At 50.7% G+C, this 18,739-nt stretch overlaps 1 protein-coding gene across 1 annotated transcript; it reads left to right on the top strand.

Moving 5' to 3' along the window:
* The first annotated feature begins 1,144 nt into the window (after nucleotides 1-1,144).
* On the top strand, nucleotides 1,145-14,518 carry ENO1 (enolase 1). Its single transcript, XM_042032161.1, has 12 exons — nucleotides 1,145-1,257; nucleotides 5,320-5,413; nucleotides 6,734-6,829; nucleotides 9,019-9,077; nucleotides 9,736-9,805; nucleotides 9,997-10,130; nucleotides 10,282-10,504; nucleotides 12,050-12,247; nucleotides 12,491-12,692; nucleotides 13,048-13,156; nucleotides 13,571-13,629; nucleotides 14,054-14,518. The coding sequence occupies exons 2-12, from the start codon at nucleotides 5,329-5,331 to the stop codon at nucleotides 14,121-14,123; spliced, it is 1,305 nt and encodes a 434-aa protein (XP_041888095.1). The 5' UTR covers nucleotides 1,145-1,257; nucleotides 5,320-5,328; the 3' UTR covers nucleotides 14,124-14,518.
* Nucleotides 14,519-18,739: the final 4,221 nt, after the last annotated feature.

Genomic DNA, 18,739 nt, shown 5'->3' with positions numbered 1-18,739 from the left:
TCAGAGGCTGGCAGGGCGAGGGAGGGCTGGAGGAGCACAAACTGCACCCGTCTGTGAGCAATAAAATGGCTTTGTTGGCACAGTCAGGGTGAACGGGGCACTGCCATATCCTCACAGACAGAACCAGAATGGTTTGGGTTGATGGGACCTTAAAGCTCAACCCATCCCACCCCAACCATGGGCAGGGACACCTTCCACTATCCCAGGTGCAGATCCAGGCAGAACACCTGGGAAAGTTTGTGTTCCTGCTGTGTCATAGCCCAGCACATTAGTGCTCCTCCTCCACCCCAGGAAGTGTGATGGTTATCCGCTTCAGGATCAGAGTGAGTATTTATTGTGTTTGTAATTAACCTTTCCCTAGAGCTAATACAAACATGCACGCACACCCCTTCCAGCCTTCCTCTTTCCAAGTTTACTCGCTATTCCCACACCCTCTCAGGCCCAGCTCCCACAGTCCCTCCTCATCAAGGAGATGCTCCAGACCCCAGCCTGGAGCCCCTCCAGTCGCTCCTTGTCTTTCTTGCACTGAAGAGCCCAGAAGTGGACACAGCGTCCAGATGGACACAGCTGTGGGGAAAGGCTGAGGGACGGGGATTGTTCTGCCTGCACAGAAGCTTTGGGGCGGCCTCACTGTGGCCATCCAGTGCCTGAAGGGAACTTAGAGGAGAGATGGGGAGACACTACTTACAAGAGCATGTCGTGACAGGGTAAGGGGGAATGGGTTCAAACTGACAGAGGGCAGGTTTGGACTGGAGATTAGGAAGGAATTCCGTGTGAGAGTGGTGAGGCCCTGGCAGATGGAGGATAACTCTGAAAGCGTTCAAGGCCAGGTTGGATGGGGCTTGGAGCAAGCTGGGATAGGGGAAGGAGTCGCTGCCCGGGGCAGGGACTTGGAACATCCCCAGCGTCCATTCCAACCCCAGCCGCGCGCGGCCCCCCGCGCTCCGCTCCACATGGTCCCGCCCGCTCCCCCCCCGCCCGCGTGGGCCGCGCCGGCCCCGCCCCCTCGCACGGGGATTTTCCACGAGGCCGCGGCTCGGCGGCACGTAGCGCACGCACGCGGGCCCGCCGCTGGCGCGAGGCGGCCGCAGCCAATCGGGGCGCGGCGGGGGACGGCGCCGGCCAATGGGCGCGGCCGGGGGGCGGGCCCTGCGCGCGAGGGCGGCTATAGGCGGGCGCTCGCGGAGCTGCCCGGTCTCAGTTAGAGCCGAGGCGGCGACAGCGGAGCGGCTGCGGAGCGGGGCTGCCGGCACAGCGGTGAGTGCGGCCGCTCTCGCTCAGCTCCCCGCGGGGCGAGAGGCCGCGGTTTCCCTTCTCCAACTACCGGCGGCGGAGCCCCGGTCGTCCCCGTGGCGTAGGGCCGGGCCGAGCCTCGGTGGTCCCCGGGGGGGTGCAGGCCGCTGTGTGTTCCCGCAGCACCGGCCGGGAAGGGAGGGCGTGAGGCGGCCTGAACCCCGGCAGTGTGTGGGGGCGGCGATTATAAATGGGGGGGGTATGATGGGTCAAGGCGGGGGCAGAATCAGGGGAATATGATGGGTTAAGGCATCCTCAAAGGCAGAGTTTAACCTCTCTCTCTTAATCATTAACAGTCGCTCTCGGATTGCGTTTGGTGATTTGGACCTTCTCCTCTTTAGTGGATGTCCTTCAGCTTCCCATCTCAAATATTTAACGTTTGCTGGCACTCCAGTCTATGCCTGAGGTCTCTTAGTGGGTAATTAAGTGCTGGTTATCCCAAGGCAGCGCTGGTGGGGAGAAGCACCTGGAAGTGCTTAACATCTCTGCATGTTAAAGTGTGGAGAAAGAGCTGCCTGTTAATCATTCTGCCTCGTGCAGGGCTGCCGGAGAGGATCCTGGGCTTTCTCCTGCTCCGTTACTTGCCTGCTGAGTCACAGGGTAGGGCCATGGGTTTCTGAGCCTGGCAGGAAGTAGTGAATTTTGTCATCCAAACCCACAGGCTGAGCCAACGCAGTTTCAGGCCTCCATCTTATTAAACACGGAGAGAGAAAGTGGTTGAACGTGTCCGTGACTTGCTCCCTGCCAGGCATCCTTTAGAACCCGTTGGATCATGTTGCAGAGGTAGAGGTGAATTAATACCCCGTGGAGTGCAGAGGAGCAGGGTTGGAATGTGCACATTTGTCCAGTTTCTAGGGGTGCTTTGGCAGTGGAATCGATACGTTGGGATCTGGTAGAGTGCGCTCAAAGGTCTCAGCTTTTTTCAGAGCACTGGTGGTATGAGAGTTATGGTCATAAGGACCTTTAAGTGTCAAGAGAGGCTTCCACTGATAAATGTGGCAGGCCTGTAACAGGACACTCACTAGGGCAGTTATTTCTATGGCTAAACTTTAGTCTTGCTTTTTAAATCTCCATTCAGCTGCTTGCAGTGCTCAGCCTTAACCCTGTATTTCTAGAGAAGTGTGCCTGCAGAATAGTTCACAAGGACAGGTTTTGGTGGTAGGGCTGGCTATAAAAACAATCTTTGGAAGTAATTTTCAGTTGGAGTAATGGCCAGTTGAGAGTAGTGCATTCCCTGTGCAGGGCATGGAGTCAGGTGAGGAATAAGTGGTGATTTCTTAGACTTGAGCTGGCCGTGGGTTGTGACTTACCCTTGGAGTAGGTACTCACATGTGCTCCCGGGCAGGCCAGGTGAGCTGGAGTGTGGCTTCTCCCTTGAAGGGAGACAGTGACCTTGTCAGCAGATTATGCTGCAAAAAAAGGTTTAAGGCAATGTGCTCGTTAAATACTACTGTGGTATTTGCGTGTTCGGCAGAGGTCAAAGGTCTGAGCAGACAGTGCTGCTGTGACCTGTTCTGCCTTCAGTCAGCATTTCCATGGTTAAACCTGGGCACAGGCTGACACTTGTGTTCTAGATGAGTTGACTGAATTAATTGAGGCAGAATGCATCGTGCTGAGCTTGTGAGCTAAACGGCATCAGTTTTACCCTATAGGTCAGTGGGAAAATTGGTTCTTGAACACAAGAGTGGGGAGTTTGCAAAAGGAGCAAACAAAGACGCATCAAGAATTTCTGGGGTGATGCAGTGGTGTGAAATGCCTCTTTCTGCAGAAAAGGGAGGGACTTCTGGTCCTTTGTCAAGGATGCTCGAGTGATGTCTGACCTGGCAGACATTCCCTCTGGAAGCTCTTGCAGTGTGTATTCCTGAAGTGCCTCCTTTGTGAAGGTCAACAAACAGCTCTAGCACTGCACTGAGAGCTCCTGCTAGCTGGCTGTGCTTTCAAAGAATGAGGCACCTATGGTTTTGTTGCAAAGCCATGGTTCTGAAAATGAAAGTAAGGTTCAGCAGGTGCCAGCCTAATAAACTCTGAAAGCCCTTTTTGGATAAGTGGGGATTCTTCCTATTAGCCATTGCTCAGTGCATCTGCAGAGAGCTCAGTGTTAGTGTGGGTGGGACTGATAAGCAGAGAGTTGCAGGGATTTATTTCTAGCGTGTATGTTCACTGGTTGAAACTAAGTAGTGGCAGCATGAAGGTCAGCCTAAAGAAGTTGTCTTGCTTCGTATTTTAGTCATATCATGTGTCAGTGTGGGGGTCTGACTGAAATCTTAGACAACATGCAGGGGGCAGGACAGCTGGAAGGGACACTTGAAAGCCAAGGGGGGAAAGCAAATGGCTGCCTGTGCTTTTGACCCAGGGAGGGCAGAGTTTGCTGTGGGGGAGGAACGAGTGTGTGCAGCTACCCCCTCACACACACTGAAGCAGCAGCAGCAGCATTTCTAAGGCCATGTTTTTTTAACTTCGCAGTAACTGTGGAAGGATTCATGACCATTTCTGTAAACAGGGTTGCCACCCACATTGGCTTGCCAAAAACCCAGCTTCCAGATAGTTCTGCTTCTGAGGCTGAGCTTTCTTCTGTGCAGATGGGCTGGGTTTGGTGCCAGTCGATGGCTTACAGGCATGTGTATGACTTGATTTTTAAAATGTAGCTGGGCTTACATAAGAATTCCCTTACTGCAGTTTTCTGAAGTTAATAAATGTGAGAAGGGGGAAAAGGAAGTATTCAAAAGATTAGGGTGATTTTTATTCTGAGGAAAAACTATTCCTGTAAATGCTCAGCAGGGTGTAACTATTAATGCAAGCTTTTAATGAGAGCTGTGACTGCTTCTGTTTTCGTCATTGGTTCCGTTTGGCTCTGAACAGCTGCTGTGCATATTAAGAGCACTCTGTGCATACTGAGAGCTATTGCACTCTGGTCTCTTATCAAAAAGAACTCTTAACTGATAGCAGAGATTTGCTGTTTTGGGATCGATTGGCTGCTTTGATGTGGTGAGGTGATGTTCCTTTAGATCACTCTGGAGACGAGACTTCTGCTTTTAGACTCCTAGGCTGAGACTTCTGTCTCCCCAGCATTTGACTCTCAAGTCTCACCAAGTATAAAAAGTTTCCCAGTTGAAATAGTGTGAGGTGATGTTTCTGAATGGCCTTAAGACTGCAGGTGTTAGTACAGGGTATAAAAATGAAGCTGCTGTTAGGAGCAGTTGCTGTGTGCTGAGAGCAGTGCAAGGCCTGTGAGGCCCCTGGGCAGGGGGTCTGAGGGGTGTCTGTGTCCCTGGCACCCTGGGGCTGTGTGGGAGAGGTGCTGGGCCAGGTCTGCTGGGTGCTGCTGGCTGTGCCTGCAGCCAGTTCAAGTTCTGGAAGCCACCCACAACTGGCCTTGGGAGAGTACCAGCACCTGGGATGAGGAATCAGGGAGTGGCACCAGCAGCCAAGTGGCAGTTGTGGTGGGCAGGGTGTGCTGGTGATGGGCTCTGCCTGCTCTGGTCACCCCAGCTCAGCTGCTGACAGCAGAGCCTACCCAGAAGCTTGAGGACTTGAGCATTGCCACTTTTACTAGTTGGTTCTTTTTCTTAGAACTATCAGAAGACTGCCCTGCCACTAGAAAATCATGTATAATATTAATAATTAGATTCCTTGATGAGAGATGCTGAAGCTCCCATTTTCCATTCAATTTCTCTAGAGAAGTTTGCTGTCTGCCAGGAGCTTGCATTTGTCATCTGCTCCTGCTGTTCTGTCTAGAGTCTCATGATACTGCAGTGAGGCCACTTGGAAACATCAAAAGAGACTGTCCCTTGCACATAAGGAAGTGGTTTTTTTATTCTAAAAGTCATGGGACACTGGAAGAGCTTGCCCAGAGAAGCTGTGGCTGCCCCATCCCTGAGAATGTTCCAGGTCGGGCTGGATGGGGCCTGGAGCAACCTGGTCTGGTGGAAGGTATCCCTGCCCATGGCAGGGGGTGGGATGGACTGAACTTTATGGTTCATTCCAACCCAAACCATTCAATGAGTAATTCTAAGCTCCTCTTTTCAGGTACTAAAGATGTCTATTACCAAGATCCATGCCCGTGAAATCTTTGACTCCCGTGGGAACCCCACTGTTGAGGTAGACCTCTACACCAACAAAGGTGAGTCCTCAGCTGCAGCTGTTCACCCCTGGCTTAGATCTGATAGAACTCGAGGCAGTCAGAAGTACACACACTATCCTGGTCTAGCAGTGGAACTGTGCTGACTTTCTCCTCCATACATAAAACTTGTTGGAACTTGCTGTGAGATTTGTGGGAAAAACCTCTGCCTCATTCTATTGGATGAGTTTGCTGAGCTTGAGCTCCTGGCCTGGGCAGTACAGGGTTTTCTGAGGGCTGCTGCTTCTTACAGCCTAAACTGTGTGAGAGTAATTATAAACCTGCCCTCCTTCCCTTGCCCCAGCATAAACTGGGATAGCACTTGGAATCTCGGAGTTCAGGCCTTTGTTCCTGTCCTGGAGCAGCTGCTAATGGCCTTGCTTGTCAGTGCTCCCAAACTCTGTATGAGTACACTTGAAGTTTAATTCTTAATTTGTCTGCAGTGGCTTTCTGTAATGACACAATCTGCTGCACTGCTGAATTTTGGGTAATGGTTTCTTCTCTGCCTAAGTACTCAGGCATGACTAAAAAACTTGTCTAATTGGGCTTTCGCATGTAACATCTTACATTTTTAATTATTGTAGGACTTTCCCTTGGTTTGTTAGTTGTTCATCCCACATCTGATAGGATCTGACAAAGGCATTGTGCAAACTCATAGCAATGTGGTCTGGTGGAATGAGCAAACACAATGGCTCTAATACACTGATTAAAGAGCTGATCTTTCTGTCTCAAAAGATTAATGCAGCCATTTAATGAGACTGCCCCCACTAAGCTCTTTGATTTAGTGGGATAAGGGAAAGACTGGAGGCTGAAGTTGGCATCTTGAACCCCAGGCAGAGCAGGCTCCAATGTGCAGATTTGCTCCAAGTTCAGCGTCCTTGGCTGAAGGAATGGGCTGTCTGGGTGGTTCTGCTGTTGTCAGAAGAGCTCAGAACTCCTGTTAAGAAAATTGGTCTCCTAATTGTCTCTTTTATGCCATATCCTGGAAGAATTTAAGAGCTTGCCTTGCCTGAGCTCAAAAGTAGATCCAGTGAATAATTTGAATAATCCAGTGAATGTTTTTGGAAGGGGAATGGATGCTTCCTTAACTCTTGAAATGCACAGTGGAAGAGGAGTCAGTTTGCTGTTGGTCAGTGTGAGGGTGATGCTGTAAATGAGCAGACAGCCCTCCTAGGATCACTGTATATGTCAGCAGAGGTGTGGTTTAGAGATTCCCACCCCTGTCTCCAGGGGTGGAAGCATGTGGCAGGCTGGGATGGTGTCTGGGTGGAGGATGTTCTGTGGATTTGAATGTGCCAAGGAGTTTTTTCCTGTTGTGGACAGGTCTGTTCAGAGCCGCTGTTCCCAGCGGTGCCTCTACTGGAATCTATGAGGCCCTGGAGCTCCGTGACAATGACAAGACACGCTACATGGGCAAAGGTAAAGCTGCACCTGGGCACCCAGAGTGCCTGGGACAGGGCTGTCACTGCATGTGCTGGGCTCCTGTCCTGCTGTCTGTGCTCGGTACATGGCGGGGCAGTGGGGACAGGCAGGGAGTGACAGCTGTGCCTGCCATGGGTGAGCTGGGGCAAAGCAGAGGTGGCTGGGTTGGTTTCCTGGGATGATGGGGAGGGTGACTCTCTCAGGGTGACCTGCACAGGTGGGTGTGTGGAGCTGGGCACACGCAGCCAGGTGGCAATGTCTGTGGTACAATGTGTCCAGGTGTGCTTTGTCACCCTGCTCCTTGTGCCCTGTGTGTTGGTGTGTGTCTGAGTACAGAGTGCTTTAGCAGTGCTGTGAGGGCATCTAAACTACCAGCTCCAAAAGCCTTGGTCATCCTGCAGTTAGTCACAAGGTCTTTTCATAGACCCAGCTTTCCCAGAACCCTTAAATCTGTCAGCTCTGACACCAGAGACTCCTTAGATTCCAGCATGTTAAATCCTGAACCTGAGGTTTTATGCCAACTGCTGTCCACTGCTAATGTGCAGCTCTGCACTGGTAGTCCTGGAAGGTGCCTCTGTTTCAGACCTCACAATAGCTGCAGCCACTCTAGCTTTTTGTCTGTCATTACAGGTAGCCAGGATACTTAAGTTTGTGTTAGTGGTGTAATATTTTACTTCTCTGGGGGCTGGTTGTGCCTTCTGAAAAGAAACTAAACCCAGCAGTCACCAGGCTGGCTTGGGAACAAGTACGGGTGAGAATGAATAGCTGCAAACAAGATGTCATTACCTAATAAACATCCTGGTAGTGCTTCTTGTGATTATTCTGAGAGCTTGGACAGTTGGGGCTCCTTCTTAACTTGCTGCTTTAAAAGCATTGGTGATGCCTTTGAAGTGTAAGCAATCATCTTGACTTTTGGCTGGGAGAGAGAATTATTTTCAAACTTTCCTGCCAGTCAGGTGAAAAGAAGCTGAAATGTTTTTTGCCTATTAAGAAAGAGCAATTAAAGTGCATAGCTACTGAATTGAACTTGGAGAGCTTTGTCTTAGAAGATTCATGGTTGTTATACCTTAACATGGAATAAACTTCTGGATGACCAAATATCCCAAAAACCCAGGGCACTCTTTCTTGGGAAGAGTAAATGTGTATTTACCTCACTGTGCTAAATGTGTGTGTGCTTAGACCTGTTAAGTCTGATCCTATGGGCAGTTCTTAATGGCATTTAATTAGACTGTAGTTAACAGGCTGTGGCAGCTGAAGGGCTTTGTCAGCTGGGAAATAACATGAGTTATGAAAAAATAATCATCAAATGGGATCAATTGCAGATAGCTGGTAGGCCTTTTGTAATAGAGATCTGCAGACTTAGACCATTTGAAAAAGCAATTAATGTAGTTTAGGATGCAGTCAATTCACATTCATCCTTCTGAAGCTTAGGTTTTTGGAAGTCTTTAAACAGTGCACAGTAAATAAGGGGATGCTGTGGCAGTTACAAAACAGTGCCAGGTAGTGAAGTGCCTGAGCTGCTGCCTGTGTAACTTTTGGGGCAACTTTTTTCCTTCCCCTTACCCCCCTGGATTCTATGAGTTGAGAGGAGAGCCCATCCTAAAATCTTCTCTAAATGCTGTTGTTCAGTCCCTTGGGGTTTTGGCCTGCGGTGGTGATGGCAGAGTTATGGAGACCTGGGTGTGAAAAGCACAGAGCCTTGCACAGCCTCCTCTGCTCTTTGAGCCTTTTGTCTCTTAGTCCACTGCTCAGTCTGTGTCCTCTCTGGCATCCCTATGGGGTTGGCTGTAAGTCTTCACCTGTGCCTTGATTCTGGTGTCTGTTTTGCTTCTGTCAGGCGTCTCCAGAGCTGTTAAATATGTTAATGAGTTCCTGGCCACAGCACTGTGCACACAGGTAATGGATGTGCTCCCAGTGCAGCCCTGGCACTCGGATGAGTCTCTCCAGTGCATGGCCTGGCAGACTAACCTGGCATTCCTGGACAGTTCCTAGCCAATGCATCCTTCATGCACCTCCCAGTCCAGCCAAGGCGCCTCTCAGTGTTCAGACCTGGCCGTAAGCTCAGGTTGGACTGGGGTTGGAGTAGCATGAGGTGGTATTCCTGGATGTTCCTGTTCCTGAGATCCCCTACTAATCCCTGCATAACCTGTGTGTTGACCAGTGTCTGATTTGCTTGTTCCTTCCAGGTGTCTCAAAAGCTGTTGAGCACGTCAATAAAACTATTGCACCTGCACTGATTAGCAAGGTAGGAGCAGTCTGTCTTCTCTTAACATCTCCTACAGCCAGGCAGCATCCAAACCATCATCTGGTGGTGTGTGACCTGGGGGGTGTCAGCCTGTGCATTGGAGTGCATGTGAACCAACTGACTACGGCAATTGTTTCACTTAATTTACTTAATGAGTGCATATCTAACATGTAATGAAACAATCTCCAGCAGCCTGGTGTAGTGTGCAGGAACACTTCAGCCCCTGGGAGCTATGGTGGTGTGCAGTTAGGATGCAAGCTGATTTATGCTTCAAAGAGTGGCTGAGTGATGAGGACGGGCTGGATTTTATCCAAGCAGGGTAATTTGGAAGGGAGTCTGAGGGGATCTAGCAAAGTCTACTTGAATGGGATTCCTGTGTGCTTTGTGGGTGCTAAGCCCTGCCTACAAAGGCTGGTGCAAAACTAAGTGGTAATGTGTCAAGTGATGGCACATCCAGCTCAGCTGCTAGCCTTGGGCTGCTGTGGGTGCCCAGAAGCTGCTGCTGCTGTGGTAAGGACAGGGATTGGCCTGGTCAATTGTTGGGAGCTGCCCTTGAGCAAGTTTTGATGCCTGCCAGGGATGTCAGTGTGGTGGTGGGCAGGTGAGAGTTTGTGAGCCTGTGTTTGGTGTCAAACAATTTGGTTGCTTCTCTCTGCAGAATGTCAATGTTGTGGAGCAAGAAAAGATTGACAAACTGATGCTGGAAATGGATGGGACAGAGAACAAATGTGAGTGGGCTTTGTGGCACTGAGGGGTGAAAAGATGAAGATGGGTCAGTAGAATTCTAGTTCACCTTACCAGACCCAACAGCCAGTGTATGGCCTGTGCTGTGCACTGCCATAATTCAAAACCATGGGCTGGTATTGCTGAGTCTCTTTGTAAAAAGACAAGTTTTCTAAACAATTTCTTCCTATTTCAGCCAAATTTGGTGCTAATGCCATCCTGGGTGTGTCTCTGGCTGTGTGCAAAGCTGGTGCTGCTGAGAAGGGAGTCCCCCTGTACCGTCACATCGCTGACCTTGCTGGGAATCCAGAAGTCATTCTCCCAGTTCCTGTAAGTCCCTGGGTGGGGCAGGCTCAGGCCTCAGTTTGACTTTAGCCTGGTGATCTTGGATCCAGCTCTAGAGAATGAGGAGGCTGACTGTAAATGCTGTTACCCAGTTACCCTGACACTTTCCAACTTGGCTTTTCCTGGTTCCTCCAAGGCTTTCAACGTGATCAACGGGGGCTCCCACGCTGGCAACAAGCTGGCCATGCAGGAGTTCATGATCCTGCCCGTGGGCGCTGAGAGCTTCAAGGAGGCCATGCGCATCGGGGCAGAGGTCTACCACAACCTCAAGAACGTCATCAAGGAGAAGTACGGCAAGGATGCAACCAACGTGGGGGATGAGGGTGGCTTTGCCCCCAACATCCTGGAAAACAAAGAAGGTAAGAATGAGACAAGTGTGGGAGGGGATGTAACTGATAGCTGGAGGGTGAAGATCATGCCTGCCCAATATCAATGACAAGCAGGATCAATAGGATCAAAAGTGTAGAACTTGCTGCTGTTTCTTTGCTCTGTTTCTTACCCTGACAAGCATCCTAATATGCTCTACTAATACGGTCAGGTATTCCCTTGGACATCAGTTTATGCAGTTTGACAGGATGGTTTTTCCTTCAGTGCCTCATTACTCTCATTCCTGTAGCAGCTTGAGGGAGTCTTGTGCCCTTCCAGTTGAAAAGTGATGTGGGAACATCTGTGCACTGCAGGTTTTCCAGAAGTCAAGTCAGAGATCAGTGGAGTTGTTTTTCTGCAGACAAAGAGGGAAAACAGTTTGTGCTCTGCCTGGTTGTGTGTGGGAGGGCATGAAGGCTACCCTGGGAAGCTGAGGTGGTTGCTGCTTCCATGGCCAAAAACTTCTATTCAGGAACCTGTGGGAGAGGCAGTTTGTCTGTGGGAGCAAAATATCTGTTCCTACAAAATCTGTACCAGAGGAGCTGTTTCTGCACCTCTCCAGAAATGGAGCTGCTAACAAGGCAGTGGAACACTTCAGTTCAGTTGCTCTTCACTTTACAGCTGCTGGTTATGTTATTGTGGAAGGGGACTGGTGAACTGCACTGCCTTTTTTGAAGATACTGAGACAGGACCAGCAGCTGTGTCATTTCTGAGTCCCAGTGTCACATGCAGCTTTGCTGGGTCTGTACCCCTGCAGACATCACTGAAGATGACCTTGAATGACAATTACATTCCAAGGAATTTTTTTTGCTGGCAGCAGCTGCTTTTTCAGTTTGTGCTATATTAGCATCTTAAAAAACACAGCCAAACCCACACAAAAAAACCCAAAACATAAAAACCAGCCCAACAACAAAAGAAAATACTTAATCTAAGCTTCCTGCTGCAAACAGTCTGGCTGATCCCAGCTGCTCCCCTGCAAGTCAGAGAGGTGGTTGGGACTCTGACAAACAGTAGCACAGTGGGCAGTATCCAGAGACTTCTTCTGAGTGGTTCTGTTCCCTCTTCTGCAGGTAAATGTGCACATGGAGAAGAGGTAGATACCAAGAGGGGTCTCCTGTGCAGAGGCAGGCTGTATCTCCTTGCTGTCAGGGTTTGGATGCTCACCACTTCCATGGTCAACACCTGATGTGGAGCTAAAAGGGATTAGAGTGCAGGCACTGCTTCCTGCCCACATGCATAAAGCTGAAAGAGGATGTGGTATCATCTAGTATTAAGCTTTCTGGGCTGATGTGTAGTCCTGCCTGAAGAGATTAGGAATCCCATAATGGTGTCTCAAGGGTATTACAAGCTAAAAGCAGTATTAAAGTAATATCTTGTTCCAGTCAGTTCAGAAGTGGGAGAGTTTAAGAACCTTTTCCTTTGGGCTTTCTGAAGGGGTAATTGAGATTCTTTGCCAAGTGACTGTGCTGCTGTTGGGAAGCAAAGAGCTTTGGGGTTAGGATGCCTGGCAGGCACTCAGAAACACCTCTCTGTTGCAGCTCTGGAGCTGCTGAAGACAGCCATTGCCAAGGCTGGCTACACTGACAAGGTGGTCATTGGCATGGACGTGGCTGCCTCTGAGTTCTACCGCGATGGGAAGTATGACCTGGACTTCAAATCCCCTGATGATCCCAGCAGATACATCTCTCCTGACCAGCTGGCTGACCTGTACAAGGGCTTTGTCAAGAACTACCCTGGTAAGTTGCCCATCAATGAGAAGCACAGCAGTAGTGGTGCATCGGAGTTGATTGCAGAAGGAAGGAGTTGGGGTGCAGCACCTCTTACAGGAGAGATTGAGAGCTCCTGCCTTACTCAGCCTCTTTGGAGTCTTAGGAATGTTCTTGGAAGTGGGTAGGATTTGTCTGCAGCACTTTGGTAGCACTCATTCAGACAAGACCTTTGTGCTGGCATTGTCCTAAAGCTGCTGTGTCCCTCCCCAGTGGTGTCCATTGAAGACCCCTTTGACCAGGATGACTGGGGTGCCTGGAAGAAGTTCACTGGCAGTGTCAACATCCAGGTGGTTGGTGATGATCTGACTGTGACCAACCCAAAGAGAATTGCCAAGGCTGTGGATGAGAAGGCCTGCAACTGCCTGCTCCTCAAGGTCAACCAGATTGGCTCTGTGACAGAGTCCCTGCAGGCGTAAGTTCTGTCCTCTGGGCCAGGCCAGGGTGGGGCTGGCTTTCACTGGGGGAGATGAACATACAGACCAGATCTAGGGGAACAGAAATCTGCTGATGGGGCATCTGTGAAGGGTGAACAATTATTAATTGATAAGTTATTAACTGATAGGGGACATTGACAAGTAAACCTGTACCTTCATGGTCCTGACATCACATGGGTGCCCTGAACGCCTTCCCAGGGTCTGTGTGACAGCAGCTCCTGATCAGCACCTTGTCCTGTGATCCTGCCCTGTGCTGCCCCTGGGCAGTGTCCCTGGAGCAGAGGCTGCTGGGCACAGGGCATGGTGTGAGCTTTCTCTCCTGATCTCTTGCAGCTGCAAGCTGGCCCAGTCCAACGGCTGGGGTGTGATGGTGAGCCACCGCTCTGGAGAGACAGAAGACACCTTCATTGCTGACCTGGTCGTGGGTCTCTGCACTGGTCAGGTTGGTATCTGCAGCTGCTGCAGTTTGGCATTTTGCTTGATGAGATCATTTGGGGTGAAGCCAAAGCCCTGGTGCACTGCACTGCCTCCAGGTGTGCAGATTTGCTGTGTCTGTTTGCAGGGAGCTGATGTGTTAAGGGAGTGTGATGAGGGAACATCTTATCTTGTGCAAACTCACCTTTAACCACCCATGTCAAAAGTCTTAGCTCCAGTGGCTGTTGTGGGGTTTCCTGGTCCTGCAGCTGATAGCAAATCAGCAATCTCTATTGCTGCCAAGATAGGCTGTCTACTGTTTGTTTGCATATGTAGATACTGAGCCTGATGCCTAAGCAGAGCTTGTGATGATGCTTATTACCCTGGATAGTTTTGTGTTGGCACTTGGAGTTCTTCACTAACTTTGTGATTTCCCTCTCAGATCAAAACTGGTGCCCCGTGCCGATCCGAGCGTCTGGCCAAGTACAACCAGCTGCTGAGGTGAGCCTGGGACAGGGAAAGGGCATTCATTCTGGTAGTGCTGTGGGGGCACAGCTTGGGCTCTGCCCCTCAGAAACACCCTGCAGCTGCAGGACATGCCCTGACCCTGGCAGAGGTGCTTGTGTGGGTGCAGGTGGCTGTAGGCTGAGGATGAGCTGGGTGGGTGAGGTCCAGAACAGATCACACAAAGCATCCTGTGATGCTGGACATGAGGCCTTGTCCTCTGTGCATGAGGCAGTTCCCGTGGCAAGCATCTCCAATGTTGGGGTAGAGTTGTGTGGCCCTGCCCCTCTGTGCGGGGGCTTGGTGGGAGCTGCCTTGTCACTGTAGGACCTGCAGTGCCAGCTGGCTCAGATGCTCAGTGTGAGAGCCCAGAGGGGTTCTGTGCTGGCTGCTGACACCCAGTGCTCTCTGTCCTTACCAGAATTGAGGAGGAGCTCGGCAGCAAGGCTCGCTTTGCTGGGAGGAACTTCAGGAACCCTCGTGGCAACTGAGTGTGGAAGAGTCCCCCCATTCTGGTTCAGCACTAGTCACTGACTTAGATCACAATTACCTGTACTAGAAAGATAAGGGCAGCTGAAGGAAAAGACCAGTCTGCAGGTCCTCTTGTCCTCTAGATGATCCCTTCACCCAGTGTTTTCACCAACTCTGGTCTGTTAATTGTAATGCTCTGCTGCTTCTGTAGAACAGTCCCTGGGGGTGTTGTGTGCATTTAACACCCACAGGGGTCATGACATTGTGGTTCTGGGCATAAACACTTTAGTTCCCTTTTCTGCCTGTCTGATCTTCAACGTTTGGAGCTGTGTGATTTGCAGTGCAGCAAGAGGTACCTGCAGACAGAGACAGTAGTGTTTTTACATGTGATAAATAAAAGCATCAAACAACCCAACAACCTGTGTGGCTTGGAGTTCTTTGGAAGAGTCGGGGGAGCAGGGATTCCCACCTTTGCATCATGGAGTCATGGAATGATTTGGGTTGGAAGGGACCACCTTAAGGCTCATCTTACCCTTTTTCTTGTGGTTTGGAAAGAGTTTTTTGGGTGTCTGTCCCCATGGTGGTTCTGTTATGCTGTGTGGGCCCTGTCACAGGGACCAGAGTTGTGACCTGAGTCCATTCCCAGACAGGAAAAAACAAATTATTTACACAGCTGAGTGAGAGAGGATGCTGCTTATGGGTTTTTTCCCGTAATGGCAGAGTAGTAAGAAAAGCCTTAATTTCCGATGCTTAATTTCCGATGCTTAATAATCCTTAATTCCCGAGCGGGGCTGGTGCTCCCTGGGATGGGCCCAGCACTGCCCCCCGGTGGGCGCGCCAGGCCTTGCACCGCACTGCCACAAACCGATTTTGTCTCTTTTAACATTTTAAATCGCCGCGGTGGAAATGTTAACAGCCAGCGATGCTGCAGGGCACGCGCCATCGTCTGCCTTAAAGAATATTCTCAGTTCTGGTGTGGGAATAACGAGGAAACAGCCTTCCCTGGGCACTTGGCAACTGTGTTCCCTTAGGAGATTTGGCTCCTCTTAAGAAGAGCTTTGCTTTAAATACCAAATTTACCAGCCCCAGCACAGGGCAAGGACCTCCTCTCTCCCACATTTGTCCTTTCCCCAGGCCTTGCTCTGAGCTGGCTGCACTCCGAGGCAGATTTGAAGCCCACTGCACTTCTCACACTTAGCTGAGCTCTGAATTAGACCTGTTAAATGACTAAACCAGCTAATTACACACAAATCCTATCAAGGGATTTTTCTTCTCTCAAAGAGGCAGCTTGTGATATCTGCAGTGTGGTTGAGGAAGCTTTGTAGCAGAGCTGTGTTCAGGAGCACGAGCAGGGCTGGGCCTCACCTGGCACTTTGTAAGTGAAGTCCACATGTTCAACCCCCTTGCCTGGGCCTCTATTTCCACCTGGTGCTTTTCTTTTAATAAGCATCAGAAAGCAAAAGGAGCTGGAAAATCAGGTCAGTGGTTGCCGTAAATCAGCCAAGCCCCGAAGGGCAGTGAGGCTGTGATGAAATGAGTGAGGGGAGCAGGGCCTGGCACCTGGGCTGCTGTGCTTGTGTGCAGCCACATCAGCGTGGGGGGAAACCAGGCTGGGCTCCTGCTCTGTTCAGATCAATGGTTCAGTCCCAGCTCTGACAAAAGCCCCTTCCACTTGTGCTGGTTAACACTGCAAATGGAGCCGGGCATGAATTCATTATCGTTCACACCTTGTCAGATCGAGGTGGAGAGAACAGTTACAGGTCAATTACCAGGTGTGTGTGCCTTAAAATAAGCAGGAAATGGCAGGGTTAGAACATTGCTGGGGCTGTACAGCCCAAAGCTGCAGTCAGCTGCTGTTGAACCGTGTGTTCCTCCCTGCACCGGCGAATCAATCCCGCCGTGTCAGCTGCTGTGCTCACCTGTCCCATCAAACCCCTTACATAAAGCTTTCAAGTTAGATCGCAGAGAGTATTTGGGCCAGATCAGCGAGGTGCTTCCAGCTGCAGAGGATTCAGGCTCTCCCTAATGAGGCTGCAGCGTTGAAAGGAGTCACTTGCAAAGGAAGAAAAGAGCCCCGAGTGGGGAAGTGCTGGAACGTGGGGCTGGGGTTTGTAGATAAGAATTTTAAGCGTGTTAGAGAAAAGTGAATGATTGGTAACGCTGTGTGTGTTTGGAGTGAGGGGAATAAGTGAATAGGGAACAAGATTTGATTGCTGAAAATCAAGCCCTAAGCCTGCAGTGCTGGAGAGGGGGAGAGCTGTGTCTGCTCCTTAATCAGGGCTCGGCTCCCGCTGCACAGCTCCTCACCTTTCTGCGCTGTCCCCACGGAGTTGGACTCGAAAGGCTGTGCTTTATCACAGAGAGCAAATGTGGCACAGCCAGTGGCTTTATTACTGCAATAATTTGCAGGGATGGCACTCCTTGGAGCAGAGGAGGCATCAGCTTAGCAAACATGAGCTGGGAGGCTGCTCTGAGAATAGCAGCCAGGCTTAAAAGCAGAGCTGTGGTGAGTGATGAGCAGAGGGGAGAGGCAGGTGGTGCTTTTGGGAGCTGTTCAGGTAACAGGATTTATAATGGAGTGATGCAAAGGAGTGGAGTGGGAAAGATCTCCCATTACCCCAGCTCTGTTTCTGGGTGTGTAGAGGTGGCTCTGCTCTGCAGCCCAGCCTACTCTTAGCAAGGATTTCCTCTGTTGGTTTCCAGGTATCGCACGGGCCCCGTCTCAGTGGGTTTGCTCTGGGCAGGGAGGAATGTTGCCATCCCTCAGTGATCTTGAGAAACCAGATGATTCAACATTTGGCCTTCCGGGTGGCAGTGAGGACATCACTCCCAGCCTCCCTCTCAGCAGCTGAGGCTGGGGCAGAGCTCTGCAGCCTGCCAGGACACCGAGGGTGGCCGTGACACTGGGACAGGGCTCGGAGCCAGACCTGCCTGCCCCCAGCAGCTCTGGGGCTGTGGCCTCACGCTCCCTTTCACAGCAGGATTGAAAGGGCTGTGCCAGGCACCAGCTCAGGCCCACCACTCCCTTGGAAAGCTTTTATTGCTGTTCATTTGTATTGCAGGGTGAAATGATTTCCCTGTAGATAGGAGCTGTGGGTGGGTGTGAGAACGCAGGAACCCGGCTCTCTGAGCAGCTGGGAACGCCGCCTCTCCCTGCAGCTGCCTCCTGGGTCACCAGGATGGTGCTGGAGCTTTGGTCTGGTCCTTTCTGCAGGGAGAGAGACCCATTTGTGCTCCCTCTGCCAGTCCCCAAGAGGGAACCAGGTACCATCAGATCTGGAGCATTTTGCATGCACTGTGTGCTCCATGGATAGACCCTCTCAGAGACTGGAAGTGCAGGGTGTGGAGAAGGGGAACAAGAGGAAGAAATAAAGCCAAACCAGCTGCAGGCCTCAGTTCTGCTCGGAAAACCTGGAGATTAAAAAAAAAAAAAAAAAAAAAAAAAAAAGGAAGGAAAAACCCCACCAAAAACCAAGGAAGAGAACTGAGGAATGGAGGAAGAAAAGGGATTGAATAAAGAACTCAGATGATAAAAATGAGAGATACAAAATAAACTGTAAGGAAGAAAATAATCACAAGGCCCAGATGACTTCCTTGTGCCATGCTTGAAGTGAGTGTGTGGTGAAATCTCAGGCCTAAAGCACGAGGCACAGACTCAGCTCTGTCTGGAAACACATTTAATCATCCAGGTGCCAGTTACAGGCTTAAGTTACAGGAGAGAGGAGGAATACGGGCTAATTCTGCAAAATAAAACCCTTGGACCAAGGCCAGGCAAGCTGACACCTTGCTGACAGCGGGGTCTGCAGGAGCAGCCCGGGGCCAGCCCCGGTTCAGCGTTCCCGGCCGATGGGGGCTGTCTGTGGCCACGGGGGGCCTGGGGGGGCCTGTGACGGGCACAGGGCATAGAGTTCCCTTGGAAAATGAGCTGGGAAAGCACCTGGGCTGGAGCAGTCCCAGAGCAGGATGCACGGTCCCAGCAAAACCCGAAGGGCAGATTTCCAGGTCTGAGCCTGTCCTCAGCCTCTCAACAGGAGAGGTGAACGGCTTTAGCAGGGCAGGCAGGCTTCTCTGTTACTGGACAAACCTTGAAATGCTCTTGCCCAGCAGTTTGGGGTGAGGGATATTAAGAACAAACCTCTCCAGTGGAGAGAGGCCCCACAGAGGAGCCGGAGGTTTGAGCCCTGCTCAGCCCCGGACACGCTCGGAGAGCTCGGCTCTGTTGTGTCCTTTCCCTGCTCCTCACTAGCCTCACCTGTCCCCAGGGATGGGGTGACACTTTCCAGGGCAGTGGGGAGGATTCCTCAGTCGGTTTTGTACAGTGCTTTGAAGGCAACGAGTGCTGAGAGGAAAAAAGAGATGGTGCTTGAAATGGAAATGTTCCCACTGCTGTCGCTCTGTTTTCTCCCCTTTAGAAAAGTCCATTCACAGATGCCATCAAAGGCAGCAGTGTTGCAACACCAGGCAAAGAGCAGCTACAAGGGGGAGCATTGCTCCTGGAGGAGCAATGTGCAGTGCGAAGGACAAAAACACAAATCTGAAATCAATCCATCTCTCCCTTGAATGCTTTGGTCATTTATAACAGCTCAAAGAGAATTCGGTCACTTAGGACAAGAAAGAAGATTGTAAATCCATTTAC

Source organism: Corvus kubaryi, unplaced genomic scaffold (assembly GCF_017639235.1).
Source record: "Corvus kubaryi isolate FWS band 111438036 unplaced genomic scaffold, C.kubaryi_AGA036_p1.0 37352, whole genome shotgun sequence".
NCBI lineage: Eukaryota > Metazoa > Chordata > Aves > Passeriformes > Corvidae > Corvus > Corvus kubaryi.
Note: the sequence above shows the minus strand (reverse complement) of the source record. Positions and strands in the feature narration are given on the sequence as shown.

Coding starts and splice junctions, on each gene's coding strand:
- ENO1 (XM_042032161.1), top strand. CDS start 5,329: ATGTCTATTACCAAGATCCATGCCCGTGAAATCTTTGACTCCCGTGGG. Junction 13,157..13,570: donor TGGGTCTCTGCACTGGTCAG/GTTGGTATCTGC, acceptor TTTCCCTCTCAG/ATCAAAACTGGTGCCCCGTG. Junction 13,630..14,053: donor AAGTACAACCAGCTGCTGAG/GTGAGCCTGGGA, acceptor TGTCCTTACCAG/AATTGAGGAGGAGCTCGGCA.